Source organism: Microcaecilia unicolor, chromosome 9 (genome assembly GCF_901765095.1).
Source record: "Microcaecilia unicolor chromosome 9, aMicUni1.1, whole genome shotgun sequence".
Classification (NCBI taxonomy): Eukaryota; Metazoa; Chordata; class Amphibia; order Gymnophiona; family Siphonopidae; genus Microcaecilia; species Microcaecilia unicolor.
Genome location: NC_044039.1, coordinates 88,711,784 through 88,728,300, shown reverse-complemented (window position 1 = coordinate 88,728,300; position 16,517 = coordinate 88,711,784). Strand labels below are relative to the sequence as shown.

The 16,517-nt window shown below is 44.2% G+C and overlaps 1 protein-coding gene across 1 annotated transcript in view; it reads left to right on the top strand.

Annotated features, from left to right (window-relative positions):
- EIF2AK4 (eukaryotic translation initiation factor 2 alpha kinase 4) overlaps positions 1 to 16,517 on the top strand; it is a 285,849-nt gene that overhangs the window by 195,521 nt on the left and 73,811 nt on the right. The window contains exons 29-31 of the mRNA XM_030213680.1: positions 2,812 to 2,946; positions 11,885 to 11,992; positions 16,059 to 16,187. Of these exons, the coding sequence (XP_030069540.1) occupies positions 2,812 to 2,946; positions 11,885 to 11,992; positions 16,059 to 16,187 (372 nt within the window). The remainder of the gene's footprint in view (positions 1 to 2,811; positions 2,947 to 11,884; positions 11,993 to 16,058; positions 16,188 to 16,517) is intronic.

The following is a 16,517-nucleotide window of genomic DNA, read 5'->3' as shown; positions in this document are numbered from 1 at the left end:
CCTACTTGCCCACACACACCCCAGCCCCACTTGCCCACCCTCCCCTGCCCGCTCCCTTCCGTTTGCTCCTAGCTGTGTTCCCTGCCTTACAAAACTTTTCTTTTTTACCAAAGTTGCGAACCGGCAGCCTGAAGACTGAAGAAAGCAAACAGCAGGCAGGCTCGCCTCCTTGCATCGCGTCGCTTCATTTCCCTGCATTCTCAGCACGGAAAGGAAATTACATCAGAGGAGGGCGGGACGTGCTGAGAATGCAGGGAAACGAAGCGACGCGATGCAAGGAGGCGAGCCTGCCTCCTGTTTGCTTTCTTCAGGCTGCCGGTTTGCGACTTCGGTAAAAAAAGAAAAGTTTTACAAGGCAGGGATCACGGCCGGGTGCAAACAGCAGGGAGCAGGCAGGTGAGCTCTCGGACCCAGAAAAAAGGTGCCAGTACGCCATACCGGCACGTACGGGCATAAAAAAAGCATTGGGTGCTATATTTGGAGGGGATGGCCATGGAGCCTTTGTGGGTCCCGGCCAATATTTAGATGGGGCCCCTTGTGGCTGGCCTCTGTAAATGCACGTGAGATAACGGCAGCCATTTACAGAGTCCAGCTGCAAGGGGCAGAAGCGAAGGGGCTTCACTCCTGCCCCCAGCACCCTCACTAGGACCACCAAAAATACAGGTAGGCCTGGGGGGGTGTACCTTGACTTACTACTACTTATCATTTTTATAGCGCTAGACATACGCAGCGCTGTACACTAAGCATGAAGAGACAGTCCCTGCTTGACAGAGCTTACAATCTAATTAGGACATGCAAACAGGACAAATAAGGTAGGAATGATAAAACATGGGTACTGAAGAAGTGAGTAAGGGTTAGGAGTTAAAAGCAGCATCATAAAGGTGGGCTTTTAGTCTAGATTTGAAGATGGCCAAAGATGGAGCTTGATATACCGACTCAGGAAGTCTATTCCAGGCATATGGTGCAGCAAGATAAAAGGAACGGAGTCTGAAGTTAGCAGTGGAGAAGAAGGGGGCAGATAAGAGAGATTTACCCAGTGAACGGACCTCGGGGGGTTAGGGGGACTCATTCCTGGGGGAAAGGATTTTGATTCTCGCAGACTGGGGAGGAGGGGGTAGGAAGGGAGGGAGCTTTTTGAAGACTGGGAGGGGGTGTGAGGCTTCTTTAAAGGTAAAATATAGTTATGTAGGTGCTGGCCAGTATTCAGTGCCAGCAGCCACATAGCTAAGTGGGTAGAATTAGGACAGCTTTTGAGCTGTCCTAAATTAGCCCATTTAACTATGCAGGTACTGACAATATTGCTAGCACCTGCATAGCTGCCGGCTCCTCCCAAGCACCACCACCTGTACCGCCCTCGGACCAGCCCATTTTTTTAAATGGATGGTCAAAAGCAATATTCAGCAGCACTGCCCAGTTTAGTGCCGCTGAATATTGGGGCACAGGCAGCCACAGGTGATTTAAATGGGCAGGAGTCTCTCCTGCCAGCTTAAGTTGCTTTTAAAGATGTTCAGTGGATTTTACATATTGAGGTTTTGAATTAGGAAGTTGTTCAGTCAGTTTTGAGGGTGCCTTAAACTGAATATTAAATATTAGGGGAGTTTTTTGTGACCAAGGATGTTGTATGTTCACTAGTTAGTGTTTTGTTTAGAATGAATTTGGAAGCAGATTTGCTGTCGTCCGGGTCAGCGCCACCTCCTAAATAGTACATGTCCCCTAATGGTAGTATTGTGGACTACCACTAGAGGTCATCCATCCATAAAAGGAAGGGGGTGGAGAAGGGTAGGGCACGGGAGACAGGGTTTCTGTGGCAGGGCACAAGGCTTAACTGTTGGCAAGCGGGATTTTGCCTGAGGAGTCAGGAACTTATGAATTGGGGAGTTGGGAGGCTTGACAGGGGGAAGGAACTTGTGAGTTTGATCAGGAGCATGACTAGGGGTGACAGGGACTTGAGAATTGGGGGGTTTGGGGGGCATGGCTGGGGGACCTGGATCTTGTGTTGGGGGGAGTCTGGAGGCTTGACTGGGGGTGTTTCTGGGTCTTGTGGGGTGGGGGTTCTGACTTGCTGGGGGGGATGAACAGGAGGTGGGGTATGTATTAGGGGTGGTAGGGTGTGCTACTGCAGCTTTATGCTTCTCCGTTTATTTAATTATGGTCTGGGCCTGCATAGCATTACATGTGGTGCCTGATAGGTGCATGAGGTAACCTTCTGCCAGTGTGGTAAATAAAGGGCAGATGATGACCATGTCACCTGAATTTAGCCTTTGCACCTACTACACGTTATTTCTTGTGTTAATGTGCAGTAAGTGCAAAATATGGTGCGCTTCAGTGAAAGGGCCCTATTATTTATTCTTTTCATGTATTTTGATTTCCCCATCTCTTATTATTGATTAACCCTAGAAAGCATGACGTTAAAAATATACATATTAACGTCATGCAAAAATGTAAGCATGGGGGCCTAAAAGGCCCCCAATATGCGTTCTAGGGTTAAGGTTCTTCTGTGGACGTAGTTGTATTATGGAAAATTCATTAAAGATTTTCAAAAGTATAAATTGAAAAAGCTAAAATAGAATACTGACCTGCGTAAAAGTACATGTATGGCATGTACTTTGCCGGTAAGCATGTTCAGGGCCAGAGATTGGGCGGAGTCTGAGTTTGCAAGTATGTGCATAGATTATAAAATACGCTAATTTATGCACATACATGAATAATCTAGGCACAGACACCTGCTCAAGAGCGCTTTCATTTATACATTCGATTGTAAAGGGATTGTGTGAGAGGCACATAGTCACACATAGTGATATTGTTTTATAGGTAATTATAAACCTGGGCTTGGTGTACAAGATGCAGCAGCACAGTGGTATCATCTTTCAGTTTGTAGCATTTATCAGGCGCCGGCAAAGGATTGTGCCAGAGATACTTGCAGCTGGTGGAAGATATGATCACCTGGTAAGTACAGTGCTTTACAATATTACACAAATTTGCAGCTATTTAATGACTTTTTTACATTACTGTGGGTAAAACACACTTTTACATGCAGAAATAGGATTTTAAGAAATTGCCTGTCTGATATGCAGGTAAATTTACACTTTGTCTGTGTGTGTGTAGTTTGTATGCACATAAGCAGGAGTGTAATTACCATTGAGCAAGCCCCACAAAATGACCAGGGCTGGCAAGTGGTAGGGGTTACCTGCAATGGAATCTACCCCCCTCCCTTGCAAGTCCAGCATCTCTCCCTTCCTTTGCCCCCCCCCCCCTCCCCCCGCGGGCATGTTTGGCATCTTTCTAACTTCCTCCCCCTCTGCATTCTTCTGTCTCTGTAGCCCCATACCCCCTTTCTGTCCTCCATCTCTCTAGCTCCTTCCACTCCCCCCCTGCAGTCCTTCATCTCTTTAGTCCCCTCCCCCCCCAATGATCCTCCTATCTCTCTAGACCCCTGCCCCCTCCCCCATGGTGTAGTGAGTGGCCAGCAGAGGCAGTGGTGAAAACAGGCTTCCTCTAGCTAATCCCCTCCAAGAACTTTTCTCTGCCACGTCCTGCACACTGGAATTTTCATCAGAGGAGGCAGGATGTTGGTGTACAGGCCGGGTGAGGGGGGAAAAGAGAGATGCTGGACCTGAGTGGGGGGAGGAGATGCCAGGCAGCCTTACCACTTTCGAGGCTCTGTGTGGACCAGTTTGGGGGGGGGACCCTTTGTGGTCCAGTATGTCGTGTCCCCCCCCCTCCCCCCAACTTGTGCATTTCTCTGTAGAGGGTTCTGGGCAGCAGCAGCAATTCACATAGTCTGTCTGCTGCCTACCCTAGAGTCTACTTTCTGCTGCATCCAGCACTAGAGGAAGCAGGAAGTTATGTCAAAAGGAGGTGGGACACAGCAGAGAGCAGGCTCCAGGGTCAGCGGCAGACAGCTTTTGCTATGCCACTAGGATTTACACACACAAGAAATTCCATTTTCTCAATACAAGGTCCTCGCCTATGGAATGCTCTGCCTAATTTTCTATGCTCCAAAACTGCTTTTGATATCTGTAAAACTGACAAAACATAATTTTTTTATAGATGCCTATGATAATTGATGCAGTGGTTCTGCAAGTCCTGATATTCTATGGAGCTTCATTACCCCCTTCATCATGTCTTTCCCTACCTGCTATTCTATTATGTTATTGTAGTTCTGCCCCTCTTTCCTGCTGAGTCTCCTTGTTTGTCCTCTTCCTTTCTATCACTTCCCTCTCTTATTTCCATTTTTAGTTCCCTATGAATTATTTTAGGGGTTCAGTGTTCCCCCAAACCTATTGTTCTGCCCAAATACATTCACCTATTAGATTGTAAGCCACTCTGATGTTATCCCGAGGGTGAGATAAGAAATTCTAAATAAATTTGGAAACTTGATAAACTTGGATTCATTGAGGTCACAGCAGTGTACACAATCAAATAAATAAAGAAAAGAAAAATACTAAAAAGAACTCCAAAACATGATAGAAAAGACCTACTCATACTCAAGGTAAACAACCAAACAGTCCAAAAGTCTTTCAAACATTCCCTTAAGAATTCTCAATGGAAATCACTGCCACTGCCCTGAGCCCTCTACGAAGAAACACTGTTTTAAGGAAGGGTAGGGAGGTTCACAGACAGGGGGACATGTCAATACCCCTGTCACACCTGCTTAAGGCTTGCTTTGCCGTGCCTGCATTGGAAAGGGGAGAGAGAAGGAAAGATGCTGAACGGGGGAGCAGAGGGAGAGAGAGACCTGGACCAAAAAAAGGGGGAAGTGAGGGAAAGAGATGCTGGATCTGGGGGAGGAGAGATGAGAGACAGAGGGTGGAGTGGGGACACAGAATGAGGAGAGATGCTGGACCAGTTTAAGGAGGAAGAAAGAGATGCCAGACCACAGGGGAGGGGGATCAAGGTGTGAGGGGAAGAAATTCTGGCTCTGTAGTGGGGAGTGCAGGAAGAAGGGAAGAAAGAGGGGAGAAACTGGACAGTGAGCATGCCAAGGGACACAGAAGAGATGATTGGCATGTGGTGTATCTCGATTTTCAGAAAGCTTTTGACAAGGTACCTCATGAGAGACTCGTGAAAAAATTAAGGAGTCATTGGATAGGAGGCAATGTCCTTCTGTGGATTAAGAATTGGTTATTGGATAGAAAGCAGAGGGTAGGGTTAAATGGTCATAAGTATTGCCACAATGGGACAGACCAAAGGTCCATCAAGCCCAATATCCTGTTTCCAACAGTGGCCAGTCCAGGTCACAAATACCTGGCAAGATCCCAGAAAAGCTCAATACATTTTATGATGCTTATCCCAGAAATAAGCAGTGGATTTTCCAAGTCAATTTAATAATGGTCTATGGACTTTTCCTTTAGGAAGGCGTCCAGACCCTTTTTAAAACCCGCTAAGCTAACCGCTTTACCACATTCTCTGGCAAAGAATTCCAGAGTTTAATTGCACGTTGAGTGAAGAAAACGTTTTTCCGATCCGTATTAAATTTACTACTTTGTAGCTTCATCGCATGCCCGCTAGTCCTAGTATTTTTGAAAGAGTAAACAAAAGATTCACGTCTACCCATTCCACTCATTATTTTATTAGACCTCAATCATATCACCCCTCAGCCGTGTCTTCTCCAAGCTGAAGAGCCCTAGACGCTTCAGCCTTTCCTCATAGGCAATTCGTCCCATCCCCTTTATCATTTTCGTTGCCCTTCTCTGTACCTTTTCTAATTCCACTATATCTTTTTTGAGAGGAGTTAATGGCTCAAATGGAGCTTTCATCAGCTGGATGAGGATGACATTGAAGTCCTGAGACACTGTGGGAGGTTTGAGAAGGGGCTTCGTCCACATCAAACCTTGCATGAAGCAAACAATTAGAGGTTGTACAGAGATGGGCTTGCCCTCAACCCAGTGGTGATAAGCACTAATTGCAGAGAGGTGAACCCTTACATATTTGGTCTTTAAACAGACTCAGAGAGGTGGAGAAGGTACTCAAGCAGTTTTTGTATAAAACAAGATAGCAGATCTAGGGCCATGCCCTCATACCAGATGGTAAACCTTCTCCATTTGAATGTGTAACATCTCATAGTGGAATCTTTTCTGGAAGCCAGCAAAATCCTGAAGATATCCTCAGGCAGTTGCAAGGAGGCAGACTCTACACCTTCAACATCCAGGCTGTGAGGACCAGAGTCTGGAGCTTGGTATGCAGAAGGGACCCCTCATTCTGCATGATGAGGTTTGGAAAACAGTACAATCTCCATAGATCTTCAGAGGACAACTCCAGAAGTAGAGGGAGCAAGATCTACCTCAGCCAGTAGGGTGTGATTAAGATCACGGTTCCCTTATCTTGCTTGAGTTTCAACAAAGTCTTCACTGTGAGAGGAATGGGAGAATATGCATACAGGAGGCCCTCCCCCCATTGCGGAAGAAAGGCATCTGATGCTAGTCTGCTGTATGGTCTGAGTCTGGAACAGAACTGAGAGACTTTGTTGTTGAGATGAGTGGCAAAGAGGTCTACTGAGGGGGTGCCCCACACTCGGAAGATCTTGTGGGCTATGCCCATATTGAGAGACCACTGATGTAGTTACATGATCCTGCTCAGCCTAACCACCAGACAGTTGTCTTTCCCCACTAGGTATGTGGCTCTGAGCACCATATCACACTTGAAAGCCCATTGCCATGTTCTGACTGCTTCCTGACACAAGGGGTAGGATCCTGTACCCCTCTGCTTGTTGACATAGCACATTGCAACCTGATTGTCAGTTTGAATTAGAATAATTTGGTTTGTCAGATGATCTCTGAAAGCTTTTAGAGCATTCCATATTGCCCGCAATTCTAGGAGATTGATATGGAAGGACATCTACTGGGAGGACCAAGTCCCTTGAGTGTGAAGCCCATCTACATGAACTCCCCATCCCAGGTTGGATGCTTCTGTGGTCAGTATCTTTTTGGGAAGGCTGAATTTAGAATCGCAGTCCCAAGGTCAATTGGACTGAATTAGCCACCAGCAAAGAGACTGTTTGAGCTGTTGCGTGACCTTGATGACATCCACTAGGTTCCCTGTGGCCTGATGCCATTGAGAAGCTAGGATCAATTAGGCTCTCCCGAAATGGAGACATGCCAAGGGTATAACATGTACTGTAGAGGCCATGTTGCCCAAGTTGTTATCTGTTGACTGCTGCAGAACTGATCGGCAATCGTCATGAGAGCAGTCGCTTGATCCTGAGGAAGGAATGAAGGCTTGAGTGTGCTTTGTATCTAGCAGGTTCTTATGTACTCCAATTACTGAAGGTGTTGGAAATGGGACTTTGGGTAATTGATTACAAACCCTAGCAGCTCCAACATCTGGCTAATTCTCTGCATTGATGCTTGAGCACCCTCCAGAGATGTGCTCTTGACCACCCAATCATAGGGAAACACATGCACTCCCAGCCTGTGTAGTGATGCTGCGACTACTGCAAGACTTTTGATGAATTCCCTGGGCGTGGATGTGAGACCAAACATCAGGACACGGTACTAGTAGTGTGCTTCCCTGTTAGAAATCTGAGATGCGTCCAGTGTCTGGGAAGTATCTGGATGTGGGTATATGCATCCTTTAAGTCCAGAGAGCACAGCCAATCGTTTTCTGAATCTTGGGAAGAAGGGTACCCAGGGAAACCATCCTGAACTTTTCCTTGGCCAAATATCTGTTCAGGGTTCTTAGGTCTAGGATTGGGCAAAATCCTCTCCCCCCCCCCCCCCCCCCCCCCATTCTCTTGGTTACAAGGAAGTACCTGGAATAGAATCCCTGCTCTTCCTGCCCTGGTGGAACAGGCTTGACCGCTTGGGCCTGGAGGGCAGAAAGTTCCTCTAAGTGCCTGCTCTTGCCGAATGCTAGGAAGAGATGCTCGTGGTGGGCAATTTGGAGGTGTTAATTGCGAATTGACAGCATATCCTGCTTGCACTAATTGGAGAAACCACTGGTTGGAGGTTTTCAAGGGGCCATCTGTCTTGGAAAAAATTTAGCCTCCCTCCTACCAGGAATCAGTCAAAACCTCTACACCACCTTTGCATGGGAAACAGGTTGTGACTTCTATGGACATTGGTGGCAGACCAAAGAAGAAGTAGTAAACCTATGAGGCCTGCTAGGGAACCTCCTAGTAGAGGACGATGCAGAAGGAGGCCACTGGGAGATGGACCAGATGGTGTCATTGTGTTTTTTGATGATGTCAGCAACCTCCTCCATCTTGTCCCCAAAAGGTTGTCTCTCTGGCAAGACACATATCCGCTAGCCTCTCCTGAACCACAGGTTCAAGATCAGAGACACGCAGCCATGAGATGCATCCCCACACCCAAAGCTGAGAGTCTAGATGCAATATCAAAAGTATCCTATGGACCCCTGGCCAAATATTTTTGACACTCCTTCTGCCTCTTGACCAACTGATGGAGCTCAGTAGCCCGTACCTATGGGAGAAGGTCTGTAAAATTTAGCACACTACAAACCAAGGACTGCAAGTAAATGCTCGTGTAAAGCTGGTACTCCTGGACATGGGAGAATAGCATTGAGGCCTCATAAACCTTCTTCCCAAAAGAATCTGGGTTCCCTGCCTGGAGGCACCAAGGCATGAGACTTGGAACTCCTAGCCCTTTTGAGAGCAGATTCAACCTCCAGGGAGTGGTGTGGCAATTGGACCTTCTCAAATCCAGAAGCCTACTGGATCTGATACATGGAATTCACCTTCAGCATGACTTACACAGAGAGAAGGGTCTCCCAATTCTTCATTTGTGCATCCGTGAGAATCTTGTGCAGAGGGACTGTCACAGCATCTCTGGGTGGAGAATCAAACTCCAGGACCTGAAATAACTCAGCCCTAGATTTGTCCTCCATTAAATTAAAGGGAAGGGCATCCTCCATTTCCTTAAAAAAAAAAACAGGTAAAAGAGAGGCTCAGGTGGAGACTTTCTTCTCTCATCAGGTGGAGAGTGGTCCTGGGAGTATGCTATAAAACCCCTCCTCCAAGAGGTAATCTAGCCCTCTGTCTCCCATAACCAGTCCGTGTCAGCAAAATAGATGGGACTCCTGAGGCTACACCTGTCTTGGCCGAATGGAAGGTTATCCAGGACTTGGGGCTAGGCGCAGAGGTGCCTACTTATGTCTTCACCTTGAGGGAGATTCTTCTCCCAATGTCGAGTGATGCTGTGCACGGAGAGGTGCCAACACCAATGCTTCTCAAAGCAATGGAGCAGGAGATCGCTCCACAGGTGATTCGTGAGTCTTGGGGCTGGAGTGGCTGAGTGCTGCGGCTGGTGCAAGCGTCTTCAATGCCTGAGCACTTTGGAGATTTTTATTTATTTTATTTTTTATTTTTATTAGCAAGCCTGCTAACTCCTCCCTCAGCATGGCCTTGGACCGACCATTGAGGACAGGCATCGTTAAGGCTGGAGCCGAAGTTGGTGTGAAGCCTGCTGAGTTGTCAGTGCCAAATCGGAAGCAGAGGCAATGGCACCGTTATTAGAAAGGGGGAACAGTCCTTTCGATGCTTCTCAGGTGCCGGCGATACTGATGCCACAGAGCTCCTGGCACCGTGCATCGAAGGAGACTGATGTTGATGCTTCTTGACCTTCACCTTTTGTCAGACATTGGGATCCCTCGGTGACAATGAGGAGAACTTTAAATCCCCAAAAGTCCTCAGTGTTGGGTTCAATGCAGATCGGTCCCAAGGCTTCCTACTAGTGCACTACTTGGATAGAGGTGGAGACCTATCATTTATTAGGTTTGATATACCACTTAAATTGCAATGCAGAACAAAGCGGTTTACAATATAAACATGCACAGATAATATAAAATAGAAAGGAACGCCATTAATTAATTGGAAAGAAACATCCAATCTCACAAGAAACACCCACAAAAACATTTAAAATTTCCCATGCTCCAGTCTGTAGTTAGTCTGTCCCTTTTCCCATAGGTCAAACATGAATCATAGATAGTTGTAAACCACTTGAAAAAATAAGATTTACCTAAAGAACGAAAAGTAATATAAAACTTTTCAAGTCTGATTTAATGTGGTAAGGAATTTTACATAGCTGGAGCCAGAAAATAGAATGTACGTTTCCTTGATAATTCCCATCTTACACTAGATGGGTTAGATAGAACTAACCTATTGTTTAGAGATCAAAGCGTCCGTGTTGGAGTATAATGAATGATAAGTGCATTAAGATATCGAGGTACTCCTCCATATAGAACCTTGTGTGTTAAAGTCAATATTTTATTTTATTTATTTATTTATTTATTTATTTATTGCATTTGTATCCCACATTATCCCAACTTTTTTGCGGGCTCAATGTGGCTTACAATTCATCGTGGATATGGGAAATAGAAGGGAACATACATTTATTATTAACAGAGAATTCTGGGTTAAATGATAGTATTAAAGCAAAAGATAGTATAAAACATTTCTGGATAAGTCAAAGATTATACAGTTACATGTGTTGATCTTTGTTGTATATCTTAAATATAAATATCTTATATAAATATAAAAGATATCTTAAATGGGATTCTATATTCGATTGGAAGCCAATGTAACTGTTTCAAAAGTGGGGTAACATGGTCTCTTCGTTTCGGGTGACACAGTACTCTAGCAGTAATGTTTTGTACCGTCTGTAATATCTTCAAATTAAATTTGGTTATACCTGCAAATACATGTTACAATAATCATAGTTGAATATTAAGAATAGCAAAAAAGAGTATATGTAGGATGTCGGTGTCTAAATAGTTACAAATTGATCATAAACATTGCAGAGCAAGAAAACCTGATTTTAATACTGCAGAAATCTTAGGAGAAAAAGTGAGTTCTGAATCCAATATAACACCCAGATAGATATTTGAAGAAGGGAACAGTAGGAAGAAGTCTGTTGAAGAGAAATGGGACCACAGTGGGGGGTGAAGTTGTCCCAGTTAACCAAAAGCCAACAACCTTGTCAAGATTTCACAGTAAGCAATTACTTTGTAACCAAACAACTACTTCCTGAAGACAATTCTGCAAGGGAGAATGGTCGATAGAATCCTTAGAAATGTAGTGAATCAGAAGAAAGTCATCTGCATATGAGTAAGCACTGATACAAAATCTTTGAATTAATATGGCTAATAGGCTAACAAAGAGATTGAAAAACAAAGGAGAAAGAACTGATCCCTGAGGTACTCCACACTCAGTAGAATAAATGGAGGATACTGAAGATGACTGAGCTACCTAAAAGGTACGATTATGAAGAAAAGAAGAGAACCAGTTCTAAACTGTACTTTAAATACCAAGAGATGTAAACCTATCAAGCAATAATGTGTGATTAACTAAATCAGAGGCCACAGAAAGATCTAATGAAACTGCCAGTGCAATATATCCATCATCAAGTTTACTACGAAGTTTACTCAGTAAGGCAGTGAGAACAGTTTCTGTGCTAAAAGGGTTCTAAAACCTGATTGCCAAGGATGAAGTGCATTTATAGATTCAACGTGAGTCTGGCATTCATCAAAAACTACTGATTCAAAAATTTTAGACAAAAAAGGCAAGTTAGAGACTGGATGATAACTTGAAGAAAGCAAAGGATCCAAATTGCTCTTTTTCAGAACAGGTAAAGTAATTTATGTGGGTTTATAGAGGAGACTATTTCCTCTTATTACCTGAAATATGTGTACTAAAAACTAGGACTAGTCAGGAGCCATGTAATAAGCATAACATCTGAGATGTATTAGTTTGCCTAGAGTACGTTAATGCTCTTTAACAACTGTCTTTTGAATTTGCAGTCTGTGTATGAGCCATTGAGAGAGGCCCAAACAGAATCCATTAAAGTAGTTCTGCTGTGATATCACCATTAATTACATCACTGATTTTGATATTTTTATGAGTTTCTAACATGTCTGATTTTTTTTTCAGATTCCACAGTTCAGAGCGCCTGAGACTGTAGGGCCTGTTCCCTCTGCTGTTGGTGTTAGTATAGCTATTGATAAAATATCAGCAGCACTCTCTACCATGGATGAACCAGTAAGATTTAGTTCTACAAGTTTGATGAGCAGACTTCTATAGTGTACTACCTAGTTGCTTAGCATAATAAAAAAAATTGTGTGTCAATGCAAGAGCTCCAGTTATGATTTTGGAATGTATAGATAAAGGTTTGCTGGTTATTCATGTTGTACTAGTTATTTGTGTTGGAATATATGGGAGAAGAATGCAGGTTACTTACCCTTGCTGCTTGTGTTGGACCATGTGAGAAAGGACCATTATTTGATTATGCTGAAACATTTAGAAGGGTACCAGTTGCTGCTCCTGAATCCAATGAAGCCAACAACAGTTACTTGTAATTCCTACATTTAGGCAAATCAAATATGACCATATCCGAAATAGAATCCTTAGCATTGTTGGTCCCAGTCTATGAAACACTCTTCTGGCTCAATTACGATTAGAAATCTTTCTTCAGAAATCTGACAGGCCTGATTCTTTTTTCAAAACACTTTCATATAATTCCATTTAGTTTCAATGCTTTTACTTTTCTTCCTGGGCAGGGGAGGTGGTTAAGCAAGCTGGAGGTCTGGGATGCACAGGAATTCAACTCTTTTTTTTTTTTTCCTTACAAATTTCCTATAAAATATGAAGTTCCTTTTTTCTCTGTCCTTCACTTTCCTCGTATTTTCTATACCTTGATTTAATTGGAAAATGTCAACTGCTCAGAAGGAACCTGGTGGACAGTATAGCAAGTAATGATTAAACTTGAAATTTGATTACTAATTCTAGAGAGTATTGGAAAGAAATGACTAATACTTGGAATGTATGGAAGAGGAATGCAGTTTGCCTGTGTTAGAGGCTCTAGAAGCTATTTCAGCTTTGAGGCTCCATAGTATATATTAAATCCCTCATTTTTTTTCTGTCCAGCCATTTTATCATGCTCTTTTAGGCTTACAGCTGATTTAGTAAATGGAACAGTTTCTGGTATCATTAGCCTTCATTCGTATCTACCAAGGGACTTCCACTGTTTTATATCCCCTACCCAGGTTCTTTATTGCAGTGACAGTCCTCAGCCAGAACCTTGCAATCATGAGCCCTAAATTCATCTGTTAGATGTCACCATTGCATGACTGGGCTCATACATTCAGGCAACTTGGGGAATAGAAGACCCAGAAATCTAACTTGTGTTCTCCAAGTCACTAGGCCAGCTCATAAAGCAGTGCTTCCCAGACATTTTTCCTGTGTGCCCCCTTTTAAGCATTGAAAATTCACATGACCCCAGATGATAAGTAAAACAAACTATTACTCAAATAAGCAGCATATTCATTGTTTCTTAAAGATTAAGTACCATATAAATATATAAATTTATGTTTGTTAAAGCAGTTATCTGATGTACTCACCATGCTAGAGACACACAAGTTTGCAAGCACATAGATTCAAATTTTCAGACTCTCTCGCAGCATGGCCACTAAGCCATTGATTGGGTCAGCCTTCCTTTTTTGTTTAGGTAGAGGCTGTGGGTGGGGAGAGGGAAAAAATGAGAGGGTACCTACAAGTACACAGCTGAGGTCTCTGTGTGTATGTGAGTGAGTGCAAGGTGTATGTGTTCATGTATAAATAAATGGACTTAGGTAGATGTGTGTTACTGTGCCAGGAGGGAGTGGTTGCAATGCACTTCATAGTTGCAATCTGTGTATGAAAGTAAATGGGGGGGGGGGGGGTTCAAGCCTATGAATTGTAGTATTTTCATGCAGTGTTCTTCTCTTGTTTGACCAGCAGGTGGTGTTTGTGCTGTGTTTTAAGGCTGTTGCAGAGAAGACTGTGTCTTTTAGGTTAAGATCACTTCAGCTCAAATACTCTTTTATAGAAATACAAACTCTTTTTAAACCCAGACTGTAGATATAAATCATGGTGCTGAGGAAACTGTTATGATTCTGCTGGATAGGCAGGGAAAGGTTTGGGACTCACTCCTGATTGGCTTGTCAGGGGCTGAACCAGCAGATGTCAGTAGCCTGAAACATTTAAGCCTGCCTTTCCCCTGCAATCATTGCTTTGGCATTTGATTGCTCTGATTGCTTGCTGAAGCCAGTCTGCGCTTGGTCGTTTGTGTGCATGGTGGAGTCTAGTCTCACTCCTCATGCTTGCTTTGTGTGTATGTGTGTGCTGGGTTCTCCCAGCATGAGCCTGATTGCCTCACTCCCCACACCTGGTTTGCTTTCTCCTTCTCTAAGGTAGTGCTGTCTGGGGTAAGCCTGTGCCTTGAGTCATTTTAGTTTGTTTGGTTAAATTTCTCTCCCTCTTTCCCTTTGTTGTGCTGAGCTTCTGCTCTGCCCCCTGTGGTTCTACCTCCCCCTGTCCTTGTAGTCTGCTCTTGTTTGTTTGTTTTAGTTCTCTTTGTTTGCTGTAGCTGTCTCCTGTGTATGGGGAGCAGTGTTCCTTTTCTGGTCTCTGTGTGTCAAGGCAGCTTCCTCTATCTTTGTCTGCTGAGTGCTCTGCCCTGTTTTTTTCCCTTTAGCAGTTCCCTTTTTCCCTTGCGGGTTGTGGGGCCAGCTTTGTATATTCCTTAGGTAGTTCTCCCTTTCCCTTTGTATGCTGTATATTCAGCCTAGTGTGTTCCCTGTAATGTTGTATGCTGTAGGTACAGCCTAGTTTCCTTGTATGCTGTATATTCAGCCTAGTGTGTTCCCTGTAATGTTGTATGCTGTAGGTACAGCCTAGTTCCCTTGTATGCTGAAAGGTTCAGCCTAGTGTGTATTCCTTGGGTAGTTCTCCCTTTCCCTTTTGTATGCTGTATAGTCAGCCTTCCCATAATTGGTTTCCTTTTTCCTTGAGTGCTGTGTAGTATAAGCCTAGAGTGGTTCCTTCTGGGGCTTCCTGTATTCTTGTTCGCCTGTGGCACAGCCTTGTATTCCTTTAGAGGCTTCTGCCTCTCACTCTTCCCTTTGTGACTCTCCTCTACACTGTGTGTGCTGCTTGTGGCCCAGTTCCGTGTGAAACCCTTATTTTTCTTTCTCCCATCCCAGAGTGTGTCTCGGTTCCCAGTCAGCTGTGAGGCCCACTTGGTCTCTGCTTGAGTGGGTTCCCGATTGGCCGTGAGGCCCGCCTGAATGCTCTATCTTCCCCTTTCTGGTGGTGCCTGTTGGATGTTGTGAGTGTGCGGAGTTTAGTGGCTGGGGTAGTGCGTAGGGCCTGTTCAGTCCACCCCTAAATCCTATACTAGGCCTCGGCCTGGGCTCAAGGGCTCATGTCCGGAATAACAGAAACTACCTTCAATATAAAATGAAGGAAAAAGACCTCAATTTCCCTGGGTGCTCAGACAGACTATGCTGCTTCCATCTTTGTAGCACTCACCAGGTTCATCAATCATCATCGGTCGGTGGAGGTTTTTTTAGACTGATGATGATTGACGAACCTGGTGAGTGCTACAAAGATGGAAGCAGCATAGACCTTTTTAGATGGCGCGGTTTGGGCATCACCACTAGCCATTCAACCAGTGCGGCAATTTTAAAGGGGGCCTGAGCCCAAATTGAGGGGTCCAGGCTCCCAAAACCCCTTTGTAGCCACGCCATTGGTCCTCAATATCACCAATTAAAATCAGCACTTAGGTCCCACAATAAGGCATATTTTCAAAGCACTTAGCTTTCCAAAGTTCCATAGGTTTCTATGGAACTTTGGAAGGCTAAGTGCTTTCAAAATATGCCTCTATAGTGAACCAGGATAGGGTTGTCGGAAATCAAGGACTGGCTCGGAATTTCAATCCTAGAACTAGGTAACTTTGCAGCTCTCCAGCTGTACCATTAAGCCTCTCTATTCAGAGCATGTGCTTGCCTAATCTCCATGTTGACTCACAAACTATTACGGCCACCATGCCCACAGCTAGGCTGTGCACTTTTTTCACTGCTATTTCGGGAGAGGATAAATGTGGTAGTGAGGAGGGTAGGGGTGAGAAAAAAAGGTAAATCTGGGAGGAGGGGTCAGTGGAAGAGGGGCTAACAAGTATATATTTGCCTAGGCCTCAATATATTGTTAATTCGGCCCTACCTTCATTCTGTTTGCGCTCTGGATTCCATAGAGTTATAGCTGCCTGATACTTTGCCTTGTCTTGCAGGTAACTGTTGGCTGCACCGACCTTCTGGTTGTAAGTGTTGGGCAGATGTCCATGGGCCGAGCTATCAGCATTATTCAGAAGCTCTGGAATGCGGGAATCACTGCTGAGATTATGTATGACTGTTCTCAGGTAACTAAAGAATCATAGTTAGAATTGTGCAACTGGTGTAAGCTATCTATAGATTCCTGGCTGGCATTGTGCAAATGGTATCTAGGATTATATTTCACTGATTTCATACTAATGTATTAAATGGCAGTAGATAAAGACTAATTGGCCCACACAGTCTGCCATATTTTCCCCATCCTCCCTGCACCGAATAATAATTTTAGTTGTCAGGCCCACATGCTTGATCATTGGCCAGATATTGCTCTTCATCCAAGTCAGTTTTGTTTCTGCTTCCAAACCTTTGAGTATTTTCTTGTAATCCTTTTCATTTTTCCCATTCATTTTTATATGTTT